At 36.7% G+C, this 22454-nt stretch overlaps 8 protein-coding genes across 8 annotated transcripts; all 8 read right to left on the bottom strand.

Moving 5' to 3' along the window:
• Positions 1 to 185: 185 nt before the first annotated feature.
• LOC134716482 (testis-specific serine/threonine-protein kinase 3-like) lies at positions 186 to 923 on the bottom strand. The gene has a single exon (XM_063579485.1). It carries the CDS (start codon positions 921 to 923, stop codon positions 186 to 188), a length of 738 nt encoding a protein of 245 aa, XP_063435555.1.
• A 1151-nt stretch (positions 924 to 2074) lies between these two features.
• LOC134716481 (testis-specific serine/threonine-protein kinase 3-like) lies at positions 2075 to 2812 on the bottom strand. The gene has a single exon (XM_063579484.1). The coding sequence runs from the start codon at positions 2810 to 2812 to the stop codon at positions 2075 to 2077; it is 738 nt and encodes a 245-aa protein (XP_063435554.1).
• Positions 2813 to 3963: 1151 nt separating this feature from the next.
• LOC134716480 (testis-specific serine/threonine-protein kinase 3-like) lies at positions 3964 to 4701 on the bottom strand. The gene has a single exon (XM_063579483.1). The coding sequence runs from the start codon at positions 4699 to 4701 to the stop codon at positions 3964 to 3966; it is 738 nt and encodes a 245-aa protein (XP_063435553.1).
• Positions 4702 to 5852: 1151 nt separating this feature from the next.
• On the bottom strand, positions 5853 to 6590 carry LOC134716479 (testis-specific serine/threonine-protein kinase 3-like). Its single transcript, XM_063579482.1, has one exon. It carries the CDS (start codon positions 6588 to 6590, stop codon positions 5853 to 5855), a length of 738 nt encoding a protein of 245 aa, XP_063435552.1.
• A 1151-nt stretch (positions 6591 to 7741) lies between these two features.
• Positions 7742 to 8479, bottom strand: LOC134716478 (testis-specific serine/threonine-protein kinase 3-like). The gene has a single exon (XM_063579481.1). The coding sequence runs from the start codon at positions 8477 to 8479 to the stop codon at positions 7742 to 7744; it is 738 nt and encodes a 245-aa protein (XP_063435551.1).
• A 1143-nt stretch (positions 8480 to 9622) lies between these two features.
• Positions 9623 to 10360, bottom strand: LOC134716477 (testis-specific serine/threonine-protein kinase 3-like). Its single transcript, XM_063579480.1, has one exon. The coding sequence runs from the start codon at positions 10358 to 10360 to the stop codon at positions 9623 to 9625; it is 738 nt and encodes a 245-aa protein (XP_063435550.1).
• Positions 10361 to 11511: 1151 nt separating this feature from the next.
• LOC134716476 (testis-specific serine/threonine-protein kinase 3-like) lies at positions 11512 to 12249 on the bottom strand. Its single transcript, XM_063579478.1, has one exon. It carries the CDS (start codon positions 12247 to 12249, stop codon positions 11512 to 11514), a length of 738 nt encoding a protein of 245 aa, XP_063435548.1.
• A 1236-nt stretch (positions 12250 to 13485) lies between these two features.
• LOC134716475 (testis-specific serine/threonine-protein kinase 3-like) lies at positions 13486 to 14139 on the bottom strand. The gene has a single exon (XM_063579477.1). The coding sequence runs from the start codon at positions 14137 to 14139 to the stop codon at positions 13486 to 13488; it is 654 nt and encodes a 217-aa protein (XP_063435547.1).
• Between the last annotated feature and the right edge of the window lie 8315 nt (positions 14140 to 22454).

Here is a 22454-nt window from a genome sequence, read left to right as displayed (position 1 = left end):
TTCCTAAAGAAGGAATGTAGACCAAACGTTAACATGTGTTTACCGTAACCGCAATACGTAACCGTATTTGATCAAGTAACATTAAAAGAAGGTCCGCACGGTTTACCGTAACAACAGCTCAGACAAAAAAAAGGCATCCTTGAAATCACAACATATTGTGATTTCAAGGATGCTTAATTATGTGTTTAAAACTGGCTCAAGGCAAGAAGGACTGAGCTTGCATTAGCGCGTTTTTCAATAGAGGGTTCAAGCATAGAGGAGATGAGAGACTTTAACGTTTCGTTAGTGTTTTCTGGGAAAAAGAGGGTGTTTGAGATTTGAGATTGGACCATAGAGGTAGCGTCACTATCGGAGAATGGGAAAGCTCCGAAGAGCATGACGTAGAGCATAACTCCCATACTCCACATATCGGCTTTCATGGTGCTGTGTTCCATTCCCATAATAACTTCTGGGGCAGCGTATGGGAGGGTTCCACAAAATTCTTCAGATTCGGCAACAATATCGGACGACTTGGCAAATCCAAAGTCGGCCAATTTGACACAACCATTAGACAACAAGACGTTTTCTAATTTAATGTCATTGTGGGCGATTCCAATTGAGTGGCAGTATTCGATTGCTTTGACAACCTGAGAGAAAAGAGAGAGGGTGGCTTCAACGGACATGAGACCGTTGTTCATTATGTATTCAAAAACATCTCCGAATTCAGCAAATTCCATCAAAACGAAGGCAAATTCTTCGGCTTCGATGATTTCAATGGCTTCGACGATGTTTTCGTGTTTGAGGCTGAGAAAAGCTTCAAACTCAGTTGAGGTTTTGATGACTTTCTTTATTGCAACTTTACCGAATATTTCGCTAGAGGCAGAGAAAACTTCTTCAGTAAGAGCTACAACATTTGAGAGTCCACTGTTCATTAAAAAATCCATTTTAAACTGGCGTGGATGTGATGTGATAAAGATCCCAAATAGTGAAATGCAAGCCTTATATAGTAAATCGGCCGATATGGCCTCTTCCATGTCTTGATGTTCAAGGGGAGACAAGTCTTAATAAATGCTTCCTTACATAATTAAATAGTACATTTTTGGAAATAGCTCCCCTTTTCATTAATGGTACCTACTCTTGCAAACGGTTAACATTTCTAAGTCATTTTTCTTATATGTTTACCGTTACCATAAACTTTTCCATAGCTTGTGACTGCAATGTTTACCGTAACCATAAAAATTCTATTAAAGGTTTACCGTAGCTCAACTAGTATAAGTATACTCTGCAGTTTACCGTTTCTTCGCACGCTGAAGGTTAACCACAACAAACTAAACGAAATTAAATCACTGTCTGAATGTTCAAGGGGATATTTGCTTCCAATTTATTCAATGAGTTTCGGATTAGAAATGAATTCCACAGAAGACAAAAAAAACTGTATGCTGATACGGTAAACTGGACTATAAAGTATAATACTGGGTCCTTTTATTTTGGTATTGCATCTTTGTTTACCGTACCCTCATACAATTAGTTTACCTAGAAATGTCTTTGCTCTGAGCAGATAATATCAGCAACGTCATAGTGTTTGAGAAGTTATCAGCGACGTCACAAGACGTTGTCAGGCCTACGTTTGTCTAGCACAAACATAGTGAAAGAACGAATAAGAGATTATGGGTGTTCAGTCGCTCGACACAAGGTGAAACTCTCTGGCTCGCGGCTGATATGTTTCGATATCAATGGACAGAAACCCTGAAATCTTTACCTATCAATATCCTTATCTTGTTTCTCAAACATTTAATACAAAGAAACGGGAAACTGAAATGTTAAAGGATTGTTTGGTGGTACGGTAAACTAGACTAACAAATAGTCTTAATCACTTAGCAGTGTCTCATTGATAAAACAAGAAGTACCATTCCTAAAGAAGGAATGTAGACCAAACGTTAACATGTGTTTACCGTAACCGCAATACGTAACCGTATTTGATCAAGTAACATTAAAAGAAGGTCCGCACGGTTTACCGTAACAACAGCTCAGACAAAAAAAAAGGCATCCTTGAAATCACAACATATTGTGATTTCAAGGATGCTTAATTATGTGTTTAAAACTGGCTCAAGGCAAGAAGGACTGAGCTTGCATTAGCGCGTTTTTCAATAGAGGGTTCAAGCATAGAGGAGATGAGAGACTTTAACGTTTCGTTAGTGTTTTCTGGGAAAAAGAGGGTGTTTGAGATTTGAGATTGGACCATAGAGGTAGCGTCACTATCGGAGAATGGGAAAGCTCCGAAGAGCATGACGTAGAGCATTACTCCCATACTCCACATATCGGCTTTCATGGTGCTGTGTTCCATTCCCATAATAACTTCTGGGGCAGCGTATGGGAGGGTTCCACAAAATTCTTCAGATTCGGCAACAATATCGGACGACTTGGCAAATCCAAAGTCGGCCAATTTGACACAACCATTAGACAACAAGACGTTTTCTAATTTAATGTCATTGTGGGCGATTCCAATTGAGTGGCAGTATTCGATTGCTTTGACAACCTGAGAGAAAAGAGAGAGGGTGGCTTCAACGGACATGAGACCGTTGTTCATTATGTATTCAAAAACATCTCCGAATTCAGCAAATTCCATCAAAACGAAGGCAAATTCTTCGGCTTCAATGATTTCAATGGCTTCGACGATGTTTTCGTGTTTGAGGCTGAGAAAAGCTTCAAACTCAGTTGAGGTTTTGATGACTTTCTTTATTGCAACTTTACCGAATATTTCGCTAGAGGCAGAGAAAACTTCTTCAGTAAGAGCTACAACATTTGAGAGTCCACTGTTCATTAAAAAATCCATTTTAAACTGGCGTGGATGTGATGTGATAAAGATCCCAAATAGTGAAATGCAAGCCTTATATAGTAAATCGGCCGATATGGCCTCTTCCATGTCTTGATGTTCAAGGGGAGACAAGTCTTAATAAATGCTTCCTTACATAATTAAATAGTACATTTTTGGAAATAGCTCCCCTTTTCATTAATGGTACCTACTCTTGCAAACGGTTAACATTTCTAAGTCATTTTTCTTATATGTTTACCGTTACCATAAACTTTTCCATAGCTTGTGACTGCAATGTTTACCGTAACCATAAAAATTCTATTAAAGGTTTACCGTAGCTCAACTAGTATAAGTATACTCTGCAGTTTACCGTTTCTTCGCACGCTGAAGGTTAACCACAACAAACTAAACGAAATTAAATCACTGTCTGAATGTTCAAGGGGATATTTGCTTCCAATTTATTCAATGAGTTTCGGATTAGAAATGAATTCCACAGAAGACAAAAAAAACTGTATGCTGATACGGTAAACTGGACTATAAAGTATAATACTGGGTCCTTTTATTTTGGTATTGCATCTTTGTTTACCGTACCCTCATACAATTAGTTTACCTAGAAATGTCTTTGCTCTGAGCAGATAATATCAGCAACGTCATAGTGTTTGAGAAGTTATCAGCGACGTCACAAGACGTTGTCAGGCCTACGTTTGTCTAGCACAAACATAGTGAAAGAACGAATAAGAGATTATGGGTGTTCAGTCGCTCGACACAAGGTGAAACTCTCTGGCTCGCGGCTGATATGTTTCGATATCAATGGACAGAAACCCTGAAATCTTTACCTATCAATATCCTTATCTTGTTTCTCAAACATTTAATACAAAGAAACGGGAAACTGAAATGTTAAAGGATTGTTTGGTGGTACGGTAAACTAGACTAACAAATAGTCTTAATCACTTAGCAGTGTCTCATTGATAAAACAAGAAGTACCATTCCTAAAGAAGGAATGTAGACCAAACGTTAACATGTGTTTACCGTAACCGCAATACGTAACCGTATTTGATCAAGTAACATTAAAAGAAGGTCCGCACGGTTTACCGTAACAACAGCTCAGACAAAAAAAAAGGCATCCTTGAAATCACAACATATTGTGATTTCAAGGATGCTTAATTATGTGTTTAAAACTGGCTCAAGGCAAGAAGGACTGAGCTTGCATTAGCGCGTTTTTCAATAGAGGGTTCAAGCATAGAGGAGATGAGAGACTTTAACGTTTCGTTAGTGTTTTCTGGGAAAAAGAGGGTGTTTGAGATTTGAGATTGGACCATAGAGGTAGCGTCACTATCGGAGAATGGGAAAGCTCCGAAGAGCATGACGTAGAGCATAACTCCCATACTCCACATATCGGCTTTCATGGTGCTGTGTTCCATTCTCATAATAACTTCTGGGGCAGCGTATGGGAGGGTTCCACAAAATTCTTCAGATTCGGCAACAATATCGGACGACTTGGCAAATCCAAAGTCGGCCAATTTGACACAACCATTAGACAACAAGACGTTTTCTAATTTAATGTCATTGTGGGCGATTCCAATTGAGTGGCAGTATTCGATTGCTTTGACAACCTGAGAGAAAAGAGAGAGGGTGGCTTCAACGGACATGAGACCGTTGTTCATTATGTATTCAAAAACATCTCCGAATTCAGCAAATTCCATCAAAACGAAGGCAAATTCTTCGGCTTCGATGATTTCAATGGCTTCGACGATGTTTTCGTGTTTGAGGCTGAGAAAAGCTTCAAACTCAGTTGAGGTTTTGATGACTTTCTTTATTGCAACTTTACCGAATATTTCGCTAGAGGCAGAGAAAACTTCTTCAGTAAGAGCTACAACATTTGAGAGTCCACTGTTCATTAAAAAATCCATTTTAAACTGGCGTGGATGTGATGTGATAAAGATCCCAAATAGTGAAATGCAAGCCTTATATAGTAAATCGGCCGATATGGCCTCTTCCATGTCTTGATGTTCAAGGGGAGACAAGTCTTAATAAATGCTTCCTTACATAATTAAATAGTACATTTTTGGAAATAGCCCCCCTTTTCATTAATGGTACCTACTCTGGCAAACGGTTAACATTTCTAAGTCATTTTTCTTATATGTTTACCGTTACCATAAACTTTTCCATAGCTTGTGACTGCAATGTTTACCGTAACCATAAAAATTCTATTAAAGGTTTACCGTAGCTCAACTAGTATAAGTATACTCTGCAGTTTACCGTTTCTTCGCACGCTGAAGGTTAACCACAACAAACTAAACGAAATTAAATCACTGTCTGAATGTTCAAGGGGATATTTGCTTCCAATTTATTCAATGAGTTTCGGATTAGAAATGAATTCCACAGAAGACAAAAAAAACTGTATGCTGATACGGTAAACTGGACTATAAAGTATAATACTGGGTCCTTTTATTTTGGTATTGCATCTTTGTTTACCGTACCCTCATACAATTAGTTTACCTAGAAATGTCTTTGCTCTGAGCAGATAATATCAGCAACGTCATAGTGTTTGAGAAGTTATCAGCGACGTCACAAGACGTTGTCAGGCCTACGTTTGTCTAGCACAAACATAGTGAAAGAACGAATAAGAGATTATGGGTGTTCAGTCGCTCGACACAAGGTGAAACTCTCTGGCTCGCGGCTGATATGTTTCGATATCAATGGACAGAAACCCTGAAATCTTTACCTATCAATATCCTTATCTTGTTTCTCAAACATTTAATACAAAGAAACGGGAAACTGAAATGTTAAAGGATTGTTTGGTGGTACGGTAAACTAGACTAACAAATAGTCTTAATCACTTAGCAGTGTCTCATTGATAAAACAAGAAGTACCATTCCTAAAGAAGGAATGTAGACCAAACGTTAACATGTGTTTACCGTAACCGCAATACGTAACCGTATTTGATCAAGTAACATTAAAAGAAGGTCCGCACGGTTTACCGTAACAACAGCTCAGACAAAAAAAAAGGCATCCTTGAAATCACAACATATTGTGATTTCAAGGATGCTTAATTATGTGTTTAAAACTGGCTCAAGGCAAGAAGGACTGAGCTTGCATTAGCGCGTTTTTCAATAGAGGGTTCAAGCATAGAGGAGATGAGAGACTTTAACGTTTCGTTAGTGTTTTCTGGGAAAAAGAGGGTGTTTGAGATTTGAGATTGGACCATAGAGGTAGCGTCACTATCGGAGAATGGGAAAGCTCCGAAGAGCATGACGTAGAGCATAACTCCCATACTCCACATATCGGCTTTCATGGTGCTGTGTTCCATTCCCATAATAACTTCTGGGGCAGCGTATGGGAGGGTTCCACAAAATTCTTCAGATTCGGCAACAATATCGGACGACTTGGCAAATCCAAAGTCGGCCAATTTGACACAACCATTAGACAACAAGACGTTTTCTAATTTAATGTCATTGTGGGCGATTCCAATTGAGTGGCAGTATTCGATTGCTTTGACAACCTGAGAGAAAAGAGAGAGGGTGGCTTCAACGGACATGAGACCGTTGTTCATTATGTATTCAAAAACATCTCCGAATTCAGCAAATTCCATCAAAACGAAGGCAAATTCTTCGGCTTCGATGATTTCAATGGCTTCGACGATGTTTTCGTGTTTGAGGCTGAGAAAAGCTTCAAACTCAGTTGAGGTTTTGATGACTTTCTTTATTGCAACTTTACCGAATATTTCGCTAGAGGCAGAGAAAACTTCTTCAGTAAGAGCTACAACATTTGAGAGTCCACTGTTCATTAAAAAATCCATTTTAAACTGGCGTGGATGTGATGTGATAAAGATCCCAAATAGTGAAATGCAAGCCTTATATAGTAAATCGGCCGATATGGCCTCTTCCATGTCTTGATGTTCAAGGGGAGACAAGTCTTAATAAATGCTTCCTTACATAATTAAATAGTACATTTTTGGAAATAGCTCCCCTTTTCATTAATGGTACCTACTCTTGCAAACGGTTAACATTTCTAAGTCATTTTTCTTATATGTTTACCGTTACCATAAACTTTTCCATAGCTTGTGACTGCAATGTTTACCGTAACCATAAAAATTCTATTAAAGGTTTACCGTAGCTCAACTAGTATAAGTATACTCTGCAGTTTACCGTTTCTTCGCACGCTGAAGGTTAACCACAACAAACTAAACGAAATTAAATCACTGTCTGAATGTTCAAGGGGATATTTGCTTCCAATTTATTCAATGAGTTTCGGATTAGACATGAATTCCACAGAAGACAAAAAAAACTGTATGCTGATACGGTAAACTGGGCTATAAAGTATAATACTGGGTCCTTTTATTTTGGTATTGCATCTTTGTTTACCGTACCCTCATACAATTAGTTTACCTAGAAATGTCTTTGCTCTGAGCAGATAATATCAGCAACGTCATAGTGTTTGAGAAGTTATCAGCGACGTCACAAGACGTTGTCAGGCCTACGTTTGTCTAGCACAAACATAGTGAAAGAACGAATAAGAGATTATGGGTGTTCAGTCGCTCGACACAAGGTGAAACTCTCTGGCTCGCGGCTGATATGTTTCGATATCAATGGACAGAAACCCTGAAATCTTTACCTATCAATATCCTTATCTTGTTTCTCAAACATTTAATACAAAGAAACGGGAAACTGAAATGTTAAAGGATTGTTTGGTGGTACGGTAAACTAGACTAACAAATAGTCTTAATCACTTAGCAGTGTCTCATTGATAAAACAAGAAGTACCATTCCTAAAGAAGGAATGTAGACCACACGTTAACATGTGTTTACCGTAACCGCAATACGTAACCGTATTTGATCAAGTAACATTAAAAGAAGGTCCGCACGGTTTACCGTAACAACAGCTCAGACAAAAAAAAAGGCATCCTTGAAATCACAACATATTGTGATTTCAAGGATGCTTAATTATGTGTTTAAAACTGGCTCAAGGCAAGAAGGACTGAGCTTGCATTAGCGCGTTTTTCAATAGAGGGTTCAAGCATAGAGGAGATGAGAGACTTTAACGTTTCGTTAGTGTTTTCTGGGAAAAAGAGGGTGTTTGAGATTTGAGATTGGACCATAGAGGTAGCGTCACTATCGGAGAATGGGAAAGCTCCGAAGAGCATGACGTAGAGCATAACTCCCATACTCCACATATCGGCTTTCATGGTGCTGTGTTCCATTCCCATAATAACTTCTGGGGCAGCGTATGGGAGGGTTCCACAAAATTCTTCAGATTCGGCAACAATATCGGACGACTTGGCAAATCCAAAGTCGGCCAATTTGACACAACCATTAGACAACAAGACGTTTTCTAATTTAATGTCATTGTGGGCGATTCCAATTGAGTGGCAGTATTCGATTGCTTTGACAACCTGAGAGAAAAGAGAGAGGGTGGCTTCAACGGACATGAGACCGTTGTTCATTATGTATTCAAAAACATCTCCGAATTCAGCAAATTCCATCAAAACGAAGGCAAATTCTTCGGCTTCGATGATTTCAATGGCTTCGACGATGTTTTCGTGTTTGAGGCTGAGAAAAGCTTCAAACTCAGTTGAGGTTTTGATGACTTTCTTTATTGCAACTTTACCGAATATTTCGCTAGAGGCAGAGAAAACTTCTTCAGTAAGAGCTACAACATTTGAGAGTCCACTGTTCATTAAAAAATCCATTTTAAACTGGCGTGGATGTGATGTGATAAAGATCCCAAATAGTGAAATGCAAGCCTTATATAGTAAATCGGCCGATATGGCCTCTTCCATGTCTTGATGTTCAAGGGGAGACAAGTCTTAATAAATGCTTCCTTACATAATTAAATAGTACATTTTTGGAAATAGCCCCCCTTTTCATTAATGGTACCTACTCTGGCAAACGGTTAACATTTCTAAGTCATTTTTCTTATATGTTTACCGTTACCATAAACTTTTCCATAGCTTGTGACTGCAATGTTTACCGTAACCATAAAAATTCTATTAAAGGTTTACCGTAGCTCAACTAGTATAAGTATACTCTGCAGTTTACCGTTTCTTCGCACGCTGAAGGTTAACCACAACAAACTAAACGAAATTAAATCACTGTCTGAATGTTCAAGGGGATATTTGCTTCCAATTTATTCAATGAGTTTCGGATTAGAAATGAATTCCACAGAAGACAAAAAAAACTGTATGCTGATACGGTAAACTGGACTATAAAGTGGGTCCTTTTATTTTGGTATTGCATCTTTGTTTACCGTACCCTCATACAATTAGTTTACCTAGAAATGTCTTTGCTCTGAGCAGATAATATCAGCAACGTCATAGTGTTTGAGAAGTTATCAGCGACGTCACAAGACGTTGTCAGGCCTACGTTTGTCTAGCACAAACATAGTGAAAGAACGAATAAGAGATTATGGGTGTTCAGTCGCTCGACACAAGGTGAAACTCTCTGGCTCGCGGCTGATATGTTTCGATATCAATGGACAGAAACCCTGAAATCTTTACCTATCAATATCCTTATCTTGTTTCTCAAACATTTAATACAAAGAAACGGGAAACTGAAATGTTAAAGGATTGTTTGGTGGTACGGTAAACTAGACTAACAAATAGTCTTAATCACTTAGCAGTGTCTCATTGATAAAACAAGAAGTACCATTCCTAAAGAAGGAATGTAGACCAAACGTTAACATGTGTTTACCGTAACCGCAATACGTAACCGTATTTGATCAAGTAACATTAAAAGAAGGTCCGCACGGTTTACCGTAACAACAGCTCAGACAAAAAAAAAGGCATCCTTGAAATCACAACATATTGTGATTTCAAGGATGCTTAATTATGTGTTTAAAACTGGCTCAAGGCAAGAAGGACTGAGCTTGCATTAGCGCGTTTTTCAATAGAGGGTTCAAGCATAGAGGAGATGAGAGACTTTAACGTTTCGTTAGTGTTTTCTGGGAAAAAGAGGGTGTTTGAGATTTGAGATTGGACCATAGAGGTAGCGTCACTATCGGAGAATGGGAAAGCTCCGAAGAGCATGACGTAGAGCATAACTCCCATACTCCACATATCGGCTTTCATGGTGCTGTGTTCCATTCCCATAATAACTTCTGGGGCAGCGTATGGGAGGGTTCCACAAAATTCTTCAGATTCGGCAACAATATCGGACGACTTGGCAAATCCAAAGTCGGCCAATTTGACACAACCATTAGACAACAAGACGTTTTCTAATTTAATGTCATTGTGGGCGATTCCAATTGAGTGGCAGTATTCGATTGCTTTGACAACCTGAGAGAAAAGAGAGAGGGTGGCTTCAACGGACATGAGACCGTTGTTCATTATGTATTCAAAAACATCTCCGAATTCAGCAAATTCCATCAAAACGAAGGCAAATTCTTCGGCTTCGATGATTTCAATGGCTTCGACGATGTTTTCGTGTTTGAGGCTGAGAAAAGCTTCAAACTCAGTTGAGGTTTTGATGACTTTCTTTATTGCAACTTTACCGAATATTTCGCTAGAGGCAGAGAAAACTTCTTCAGTAAGAGCTACAACATTTGAGAGTCCACTGTTCATTAAAAAATCCATTTTAAACTGGCGTGGATGTGATGTGATAAAGATCCCAAATAGTGAAATGCAAGCCTTATATAGTAAATCGGCCGATATGGCCTCTTCCATGTCTTGATGTTCAAGGGGAGACAAGTCTTAATAAATGCTTCCTTACATAATTAAATAGTACATTTTTGGAAATAGCTCCCCTTTTCATTAATGGTACCTACTCTTGCAAACGGTTAACATTTCTAAGTCATTTTTCTTATATGTTTACCGTTACCATAAACTTTTCCATAGCTTGTGACTGCAATGTTTACCGTAACCATAAAAATTCTATTAAAGGTTTACCGTAGCTCAACTAGTATAAGTATACTCTGCAGTTTACCGTTTCTTCGCACGCTGAAGGTTAACCACAACAAACTAAACGAAATTAAATCACTGTCTGAATGTTCAAGGGGATATTTGCTTCCAATTTATTCAATGAGTTTCGGATTAGAAATGAATTCCACAGAAGACAAAAAAAACTGTATGCTGATACGGTAAACTGGACTATAAAGTATAATACTGGGTCCTTTTATTTTGGTATTGCATCTTTGTTTACCGTACCCTCATACAATTAGTTTACCTAGAAATGTCTTTGCTCTGAGCAGATAATATCAGCAACGTCATAGTGTTTGAGAAGTTATCAGCGACGTCACAAGACGTTGTCAGGCCTACGTTTGTCTAGCACAAACATAGTGAAAGAACAAATAAGAGATTATGGGTGTTCAGTCGCTCGACACAAGGTGAAACTCTCTGGCTCGCGGCTGATATGTTTCGATATCAATGGACAGAAACCCTGAAATCTTTACCTATCAATATCCTTATCTTGTTTCTCAAACATTTAATACAAAGAAACGGGAAACTGAAATGTTAAAGGATTGTTTGGTGGTACGGTAAACTAGACTAACAAATAGTCTTAATCACTTAGCAGTGTCTCATTGATAAAACAAGAAGTACCATTCCTAAAGAAGGAATGTAGACCAAACGTTAACATGTGTTTACCGTAACCGCAATACGTAACCGTATTTGATCAAGTAACATTAAAAGAAGGTCCGCACGGTTTACCGTAACAACAGCTCAGACAAAAAAAAAGGCATCCTTGAAATCACAACATATTGTGATTTCAAGGATGCTTAATTATGTGTTTAAAACTGGCTCAAGGCAAGAAGGACTGAGCTTGCATTAGCGCGTTTTTCAATAGAGGGTTCAAGCATAGAGGAGATGAGAGACTTTAACGTTTCGTTAGTGTTTTCTGGGAAAAAGAGGGTGTTTGAGATTTGAGATTGGACCATAGAGGTAGCGTCACTATCGGAGAATGGGAAAGCTCCGAAGAGCATGACGTAGAGCATAACTCCCATACTCCACATATCGGCTTTCATGGTGCTGTGTTCCATTCCCATAATAACTTCTGGGGCAGCGTATGGGAGGGTTCCACAAAATTCTTCAGATTCGGCAACAATATCGGACGACTTGGCAAATCCAAAGTCGGCCAATTTGACACAACCATTAGACAACAAGACGTTTTCTAATTTAATGTCATTGTGGGCGATTCCAATTGAGTGGCAGTATTCGATTGCTTTGACAACCTGAGAGAAAAGAGAGAGGGTGGCTTCAACGGACATGAGACCGTTGTTCATTATGTATTCAAAAACATCTCCGAATTCAGCAAATTCCATCAAAACGAAGGCAAATTCTTCGGCTTCGATGATTTCAATGGCTTCGACGATGTTTTCGTGTTTGAGGCTGAGAAAAGCTTCAAACTCAGTTGAGGTTTTGATGACTTTCTTTATTGCAACTTTACCGAATATTTCGCTAGAGGCAGAGAAAACTTCTTCAGTAAGAGCTACAACATTTGAGAGTCCACTGTTCATTAAAAAATGCATTTTAAACTGGCGTGGATGTGATGTGATAAAGATCCCAAATAGTGAAATGCAAGCCTTATATAGTAAATCGGCCGATATGGCCTCTTCCATGTCTTGATGTTCAAGGGGAGACAAGTCTTAATAAATGCTTCCTTACATAATTAAATAGTACATTTTTGGAAATAGCTCCCCTTTTCATTAATGGTACCTACTCTTGCAAACGGTTAACATTTCTAAGTCATTTTTCTTATATGTTTACCGTTACCATAAACTTTTCCATAGCTTGTGACTGCAATGTTTACCGTAACCATAAAAATTCTATTAAAGGTTTACCGTAGCTCAACTAGTATAAGTATACTCTGCAGTTTACCGTTTCTTCGCACGCTGAAGGTTAACCACAACAAACTAAACGAAATTAAATCACTGTCTGAATGTTCAAGGGGATATTTGCTTCCAATTTATTCAATGAGTTTCGGATTAGAAATGAATTCCACAGAAGACAAAAAAAACTGTATGCTGATACGGTAAACTGGACTATAAAGTATAATACTGGGTCCTTTTATTTTGGTATTGCATCTTTGTTTACCGTACCCTCATACAATTAGTTTACCTAGAAATGTCTTTGCTCTGAGCAGATAATATCAGCAACGTCATAGTGTTTGATAAGTTATCAGCGACGTCACAAGACGTTGTCAGGCCTACGTTTGTCTAGCACAAACATAGTGAAAGAACGAATAAGAGATTATGGGTGTTCAGTCGCTCGACACGAGGTGAAACTCTCTGGCTCGCGGCTGATATGTTTCGATATCAATGGACAGAAACCCTGAAATCTTTACCTATCAATATCCTTATCTTGTTTCTCAAACATTTAATACAAAGAAACGGGAAACTGAAATGTTAAAGGATTGTTTGGTGGTACGGTAAACTAGACTAACAAATAGTCTTAATCACTTAGCAGTGTCTCATTGATAAAACAAGAAGTACCATTCCTAAAGAAGGAATGTAGACCAAACGTTAACATGTGTTTACCGTAACCGCAATACGTAACCGTATTTGATCAAGTAACATTAAAAGAAGGTCCGCACGGTTTACCGTAACAACAGCTCAGACAAAAAAAAGGCATCCTTGAAATCACAACATATTGTGATTTCAAGGATGCTTAATTATGTGTTTAAAACTGGCTCAAGGCAAGAAGGACTGAGCTTGCATTAGCGCGTTTTTCAATAGAGGGTTCAAGCATAGAGGAGATGAGAGACTTTAAAACGTTTCGTTAGTGTTTTCTGGGAAAAAGAGGGTGTTTGAGATTTGAGATTGGACCATAGAGGTAGCGTCACTATCGGAGAATGGGAAAGCTCCGAAGAGCATGACGTAGAGCATAACTCCCATACTCCACATATCGGCTTTCATGGTGCTGTGTTCCATTCCCATAATAACTTCTGGGGCAGCGTATGGGAGTGTTCCACAAAATTCTTCAGATTCGGCAACAATATCGGACGACTTGGCAAATCCAAAGTCGGCCAATTTGACACAACCATTAGACAACAAGACGTTTTCTAATTTAATGTCATTGTGGGCGATTCCAATTGAGTGGCAGTATTCGATTGCTTTGACAACCTGAGAGAAAAGAGAGAGGGTGGCTTCAACGGACATGAGACCGTTGTTCATTATGTATTCAAAAACATCTCCGAATTCAGCAAATTCCATCAAAACGAAGGCAAATTCTTCGGCTTCGATGATTTCAATGGCTTCGACGATGTTTTCGTGTTTGAGGCTGAGAAAAGCTTCAAACTCAGTTGAGGTTTTGATGACTTTCTTTATTGCAACTTTACCGAATATTTCGCTAGAGGCAGAGAAAACTTCTTCAGTAAGAGCTACAACATTTGAGAGTCCACTGTTCATTAAAAAATCCATTTTAAACTGGCGTGGATGTAATGTGATAAAGATCCCAAATAGTGAAATGCAAGCCTTATATAGTAAATCGGCCGATATGGCCTCTTCCATGTCTTGATGTTCAAGGGGAGACAAGTCTTAATAAATGCTTCCTTACATAATTAAATAGTACATTTTTGGAAATAGCTCCCCTTTTCATTAATGGTACCTACTCTTGCAAACGGTTAACATTTCTAAGTCATTTTTCTTATATGTTTACCGTTACCATAAACTTTTCCATAGCTTGTGACTGCAATGTTTACCGTAACCATAAACATTCTATTAAAGGTTTACCGTAGCTCAACTAGTATAAGTATACTCTGCAGTTTACCGTTTCTTCGCACGCTGAAGGTTAACCACAACAAACTAAACGAAATTAAATCACTGTCTGAATGTTCAAGGGGATATTTGCTTCCAATTTATTCAATGAGTTTCGGATTAGAAATGAATTCCACAGAAGACAAAAAAAAATGTATGCTGATACGGTAAACTGGACTATAAAGTATAATACTGGGTCCTTTTATTTTGGTATTGCATCTTTGTTTACCGTACCCTCATACAATTAGTTTACCTAGAAATGTCTTTGCTCTGAGCAGATAATATCAGCAACGTCATAGTGTTTGAGAAGTTATCAGCGACGTCACAAGACGTTGTCAGGCCTACGTTTGTCTAGCACAAACATAGTGAAAGAACAAATAAGAGATTATGGGTGTTCAGTCGCTCGACACAAGGTGAAACTCTCTGGCTCGCGGCTGATATGTTTCGATATCAATGGACAGAAACCCTGAAATCTTTACCTATCAATATCCTTATCTTGTTTCTCAAACATTTAATACAAAGAAACGGGAAACTGAAATGTTAAAGGATTGTTTGGTGGTACGGTAAACTAGACTAACAAATAGTCTTAATCACTTAGCAGTGTCTCATTGATAAAACAAGAAGTACCATTCCTAAAGAAGGAATGTAGACCAAACGTTAACATGTGTTTACCGTAACCGCAATACGTAACCGTATTTGATCAAGTAACATTAAAAGAAGGTCCGCACGGTTTACCGTAACAACAGCTCAGACAAAAAAAAAGGCATCCTTGAAATCACAACATATTGTGATTTCAAGGATGCTTAATTATGTGTTTAAAACTGGCTCAAGGCAAGAAGGACTGAGCTTGCATTAGCGCGTTTTTCAATAGAGGGTTCAAGCATAGAGGAGATGAGAGACTTTAACGTTTCGTTAGTGTTTTCTGGGAAAAAGAGGGTGTTTGAGATTTGAGATTGGACCATAGAGGTAGCGTCACTATCGGAGAATGGGAAAGCTCCGAAGAGCATGACGTAGAGCATAACTCCCATACTCCACATATCGGCTTTCATGGTGCTGTGTTCCATTCCCATAATAACTTCTGGGGCAGCGTATGGGAGGGTTCCACAAAATTCTTCAGATTCGGCAACAATATCGGACGACTTGGCAAATCCAAAGTCGGCCAATTTGACACAACCATTAGACAACAAGACGTTTTCTAATTTAATGTCATTGTGGGCGATTCCAATTGAGTGGCAGTATTCGATTGCTTTGACAACCTGAGAGAAAAGAGAGAGGGTGGCTTCAACGGACACGAGACCGTTCGTTGTTCATTATGTATTCAAAAACATCTCCGAATTCAGCAAATTCCATCAAAACGAAGGCAAATTCTTCGGCTTCGATGATTTCAATGGCTTCGACGATGTTTTCGTGTTTGAGGCTGAGAAAAGCTTCAAACTCAGTTGAGGTTTTGATGACTTTCTTTATTGCAACTTTACCGAATATTTCGCTAGAGGCAGAGAAAACTTCTTCAGTAAGAGCTACAACATTTGAGAGTCCATTGTTCATTAAAAAATCCATTTTAAACTGGCGTGGATGTGATGTGATAAAGATCCCAAATAGTGAAATGCAAGCCTTATATAGTAAATCGACCGATATGGCCTCTTCCATGTCTTGATGTTCAAGGGGAGACAAGTCTTAATAAATGCTTCCTTACATAATTAAATAGTACATTTTTGGAAATAGCTCCCCTTTTCATTAATAGTACCTACTCTTGCAAACGGTTAACATTTCTAAGTCATTTTTCTTATATGTTTACCGTTACCATAAACTTTTCCATAGCTTGTGACTGCAATGTTTACCGTAACCATAAAAATTCTATTAAAGGTTTACCGTAGCTCAACTAGTATAAGTATACTCTGCAGTTTACCGTTTCTTCGCACGCTGAAGGTTAACCACAACAAACTAAACGAAATTAAATCACTGTCTGAATGTTCAAGGGGATATTTGCTTCCAATTTATTCAATGAGTTTCGGATTAGAAATGAATTCCACAGAAGACAAAAAAAAATGTATGCTGATACGGTAAACTGGACTATAAAGTATAATACTGGGTCCTTTTATTTTGGTATTGCATCTTTGTTTACCGTACCCTCATACAATTAGTTTACCTAGAAATGTCTTTGCTCTGAGCAGATAATATCAGCAACGTCATAGTGTTTGAGAAGTTATCAGCGACGTCACAAGACGTTGTCAGGCCTACGTTTGTCTAGCACAAACATAGTGAAAGAACGAATAAGAGATTATGGGTGTTCAGTCGCTCGACACAAGGTGAAACTCTCTGGCTCGCGGCTGATATGTTTCGATATCAATGGACAGAAACCCTGAAATCTTTACCTATCAATATCCTTATCTTGTTTCTCAAACATTTAATACAAAGAAACGGGAAACTGAAATGTTAAAGGATTGTTTGGTGGTACGGTAAACTAGACTAACAAATAGTCTTAATCACTTAGCAGTGTCTCATTGATAAAACAAGAAGTACCATTCCTAAAGAAGGAATGTAGACCAAACGTTAACATGTGTTTACCGTAACCGCAATACGTAACCGTATTTGATCAAGTAACATTAAAAGAAGGTCCGCACGGTTTACCGTAACAACAGCTCAGACAAAAAAAAAGGCATCCTTGAAATCACAACATATTGTGATTTCAAGGATGCTTAATTATGTGTTTAAAACTGGCTCAAGGCAAGAAGGACTGAGCTTGCATTAGCGCGTTTTTCAATAGAGGGTTCAAGCATAGAGGAGATGAGAGACTTTAACGTTTCGTTAGTGTTTTCTGGGAAAAAGAGGGTGTTTGAGATTTGAGATTGGACCATAGAGGTAGCGTCACTATCGGAGAATGGGAAAGCTCCGAAGAGCATGACGTAGAGCATAACTCCCATACTCCACATATCTGCTTTCATGGTGCTGTGTTCCATTCCCATAATAACTTCTGGGGCAGCGTATGGGAGGAGGGTTCCACAAAATTCTTCAGATTCGGCAACAATATCGGACGACTTGGCAAATCCAAAGTCGGCCAATTTGACACAACCATTAGACAACAAGACGTTTTCTAATTGGCACTGGCTACGGTTACATGGAAATGTAACAATAATAAAAATATTATTGTTACATAGGAGACTAAATGACGGAATGCAAGGTCGGGTAAGGAACCGATTAATTACGAATGTAACAATAATTACTGAGGCTACGGTTACATGGCGTTATTGTTACATGAAAAACAGCAATATACAATGGGTCTATTAAAATGTACTAGATAATAAAAATTAAAGACATTTATTTTATATTTACAATACATACAATTATTAAATATAAATTCTTTAATTATTTATTTGCAATGACATTTTCTACATATCCAGTAAGTGGTTTTTGGAGCATTTCTGAGTCCGACACATTTTTGGTGAAACCACTCCAAGCAGCCATCACACACCAGTGATGCCGCACTGTGAACGTCCGTATCACATACTGTACAGTTCCATTCTGCGATATCCCTTTTTGATGATAATGCGACCTTTAATGTTTGCCATGCTTCCGGTGGAAATACTTTTTCACTCGAGCAATGTTTATGTTCTCATCTAATATTTTGGTTGGAAGCATGTGATGTAGTTTTATGTCATCTTTCAGTATGGTCACATTGCCGTCCGTTAATTTTTTTTAGAACTGCGTTTGTATAGCTGAATGAAATTTGTGTCTTGATATTGTTTCAGTTTTGTTTCAAACGAATCCCAAGTTTTAAATTTTTCACCCACAACAAAATTGGTCACAAGAATCTCTTCATCCATTGTGCATTGTATAATGACAGTAATACGAGTAGATGTGCAGTTTTAAAATACTTAAAGTGAACACTTTTCTCAGCCCGAGTTCTCAACAACAAACCATTGGTCTATATTTTCGCCTTTGGCACTACTTATCTTAAGGATGTCTGCTTGTCATGTTTCGGAATTTTTGTCAGATTTTTGGAATCCTCTGGTTTTATCCATTTGAATAATTAAAAAAAAATCCCCATGAACCCCCATTTTTCTTTTTATAAATCTTTTACATGTATAATTATAAGTCATTTGTTAAAGTCTTATAAAATTTTATTTATTTTATAATAGTATTTGAGAACTTTAACTGGTCAATGATAAAGCTATGAAAAATCAAGAGAGAACATTTTCCCGCCAAAATTCCAATGGCTAATATCTCGAAAACAAGCACATGGACCCCTATATTTTATTTTGCTATTTTGATCCCTAAATTTATTCCCTACCAATACATACAAGTTTTATGAAAAGTTATTTATTATGAAACTGAGCAGCGAACATCCTTAAGTAGTATCTTTAAAACACCAAAACCATTTATACGTTAGAAAAAAAATTTAAACACCATTCGTTAACGATAATATTTATTATTTATCATTGTTACAAGTATTATTTCGTACATATGCAAGATTAAGGCAACAAAACTATACCGGCAAGATTTAAGTTTAATGATTGCTGTTTTTCATGTAACAATAACGCCATGTAACCGTAGCCTCAGTAATTATTGTTACATTCGTAATTAATCGGTTCCTTATCCGCCTTTGCATTCCGGCATTTAGTCTCCTATGTAACAATAATATTTTTATTATTGTTACATTTCCATGTAATCGTAGCCAGTGCCTTTCTAATTTAATGTCATTGTGGGCGATTCCAATTGAGTGGCAGTATTCGATTGCTTTGACAACCTGAGAGAAAAGAGAGAGGGTGGCTTCAACGGACATGAGACCGTTGTTCATTATGTATTCAAAAACATCTCCGAATTGGGCTATTCCAGAAATAATCCATACCCCCCCCCCCTATAGAAGGTTTAGGAATTCCAGATAAAAAATCTGTAAAAATATCAGATTTTCCAGAAAATATTCTCTTAGTTGGCAATAATTTCCAGAATTTTTCAACAATTTGTAAGAATTATTCCAGGAAAAAAATGAGAATAATACTAAAACTTCCAAGAAAATATCTGGTTCAATTAAATATTTCCAGGCAAATTTAACTTCCAAAAGAAAATTTCCAGGCAAATTTAACTTCCAACAGAAATTTTCCAACTAAATATTTACATGAAACATATAAGTTTTAATATTGTTTATATTGATTATTGTGTCATACATGTAGATAGTTGAGGAACCGTAGCTCTTAGATCCTTATGTTATTTCTTGACTATTTGCAGATCTATGGTCAAATGATAAATAACATAAGGACCTAAGAGCTAAGGTTCCGCAGCTCACATGTAGATGATTAAATCAAACTGGCATTCATTCAGTGTATGCATAAATGGCAGCTGTATGCTTAATACTAGTTCTTGTTAAAATTTCTTTGTGATCAAGTTCATCCATTTCAATTGATAATTTATAGTGGGTCTTTTTATAATGTAATGTTACATTACAGTCTCAAGTGGAGGTGAAGATTGGCTCCTGTTATATTATGTTTAAAATGCTGCATTTTTTGTATGCACCTGTCCTTGATCAGATGCCATTGTTAAATGGTTGTCATTTGTTGGTGTAGTAACATGTCCATAGGTGTTTCTGGTTTCTGTTTTTTCATATTGATTCAACAGTTGGGTTTTCAGTTATTTTTAGGGCCCTTTATAACTTGTTGTTTGGTGTGAGCCAAGGCTCCATGTTTTTGATCTATGATTGTTAACTTTGTATACGCTGTGATTTGGGTTGTGAGTAGTCTCATTGATACTCTTACCACATCTTCTTGTTTACACCAACTCATTCATGACATTGTTTTAAAGTTGAGGGGTTGACTTAAAAGATCATAACTTAAAGAGCTTGTGTTTTTGTATGCTTATATCATCTTAAACGGTATTAATGATTATTTCTCATCTTTAACAGTCAATAAACCTTATTGCTATTTGGGAATGCAACACAAGCTGTCTGCTGTTTTGATCACGTTACAAACTGTTACTACACCATTTACAAGGGAATTCTAAAGTTGGATAGTTTGTTTTCTATTTTAGTGTAATTTAAAGCATATTACAAACACAGTTGAGATATATGAATAAATAAGGCATAAATGACAATATTAATTGATTTTTTTTACAAATTTTCATTTCTTTTAATTATTTTTGTTTGTGTACTGGAATCACAAAAAAAGAAATCATCAAGTTTGATATATTTTTCTAATAAAATTGAGAATGGAAATGGGGAATGGGTCAAAGAGACAACACACCGACCAAATAAAAAAACAACAGCAGAAGGTCACCAACAGGTCTTCAATGTAGCGAGAAATTCCGGCACCCGGAGGCGTCCTTCAGCTGGCCCCTAAACAAATATATACTAGTTCAGTGATAATGAACGCCATACTAATTTCCAAAAAGGAGCAAAGATTGGCGTCCAGAATATGAACCAGCATACAATAATTTAAGTTATGTAAAATTGATAAATTTGTTCAGCTGAAAATGTCAAACGCTATCAGTATAAATTACCCGAAAAAGATAGTGTATATCAGGGTAGGTAAACATATTTTGAAAATCAATTCTTAAACATGATAGTTCTCAATTCAGATATTTGAAATGCAAATTTACATACTTGTACATGTAAACTTGACTTCATAAAAGAAAAAGAAAACTTTTCCAAGAATGAAACAAAGCCTTTTAAAAATTGAAAAGGTATTTACATCTCAAAATAATTCCATTATGACCAAATGTTTTACATTGGCTTAAAGTAAGGAGATATTTTTTTCTTCTTATAGTTTTATTGTGAATTCACTATCATATTTATAACGATGATTTAAATCATTATTGGTGCCTATAATGACATTGAACTTATCATTTTTCTAATATCTATTGTTAGGATAAAATGCTATCTGCTCTGATTTTCAAGCTATAAACATGATAAACACCAGATTTTGAGTTCCTTCAGTATCAATAACCAATTAACGTCTTATTGACAAATCATTAATTTCAAACACTTGTTTATTTGTCATCACTGCATGAAATCTTCCGATTACCACAATAGATCTTAGATGACTGACCAGAAATGACCACATGTGTTCTACATAGTGTAAAAGTATTGTTCCACATAAATACATTCATATCAAAATCAGCTAGTGGCAAAATCTTCTGAGGTTTGAATTTAATAAGCTCCAGACATCCCCCCTTTTTTTTTCCTTTTTTTTTTCGAAAAATAAAATTTGTGTTTAGTTTGTATTTTGTCTTTATATCTATATTATAAAATGTTCAATATAAATTTGCATAAGAAATGGCTGAATTTCTAAAATAAAATTGTATACTGGAATGAAATTTGAGAAGTTATCAAATTTAATGTTCTTGTATCACTGCCACACTTTGAAAAAGTTTTCTCCAAATATAAATGAACCATCAAAAATTCAACACAAGTTTTAAAAAAATATAAAGTAGTTCACAATTCATTACAAATGTGTCTCTAATCTCATATAAAGTTCTTGCTCTAACCAAAATTTGACATTTTTAATATTTCCTGTACATAGTTTTATGATTTGCTATTTGTCGCCTGCAACTAGTCACCAAATCTAGACATAACACTCCTTCATTGGGTAACGTATTTATACAAATTCTTATTGTTTCCAAATCCCTGTATTTCTTTACATTTTAAAACATCATGAAATTAAAGAAAATTTCAAAACTTTTAAACAATTGTTAAATTCTAAATTTGTATAATAATGACATTTTTATTTTTTACATGTTTAAAGTTGAAAAAAGTTATAATGGAAATGAAAGATGATACATTATGTTTATAATCAAAACATATTCAAATAATAGATGTTATCATGTTAATCCACTTCAACAATTTGTAATGATCATCAAATGACAATATAGAGTCAATGTATAATAATAATTGATAAATAAATGAAACAACTTTAATATTAATAAACAAATAAACTTTTATAATTTTAAAACTGAGACTTAATATTTATTTTTGCAGAGCAAGGGATTGTGGA

Source organism: Mytilus trossulus, chromosome 4 (genome assembly GCF_036588685.1).
Source record: "Mytilus trossulus isolate FHL-02 chromosome 4, PNRI_Mtr1.1.1.hap1, whole genome shotgun sequence".
Lineage (NCBI taxonomy): Eukaryota > Metazoa > Mollusca > Bivalvia > Mytilida > Mytilidae > Mytilus > Mytilus trossulus.
The sequence above is the reverse complement of the archived record's forward strand: the minus strand, read 5'-3'. Positions and strand labels throughout refer to the sequence as shown.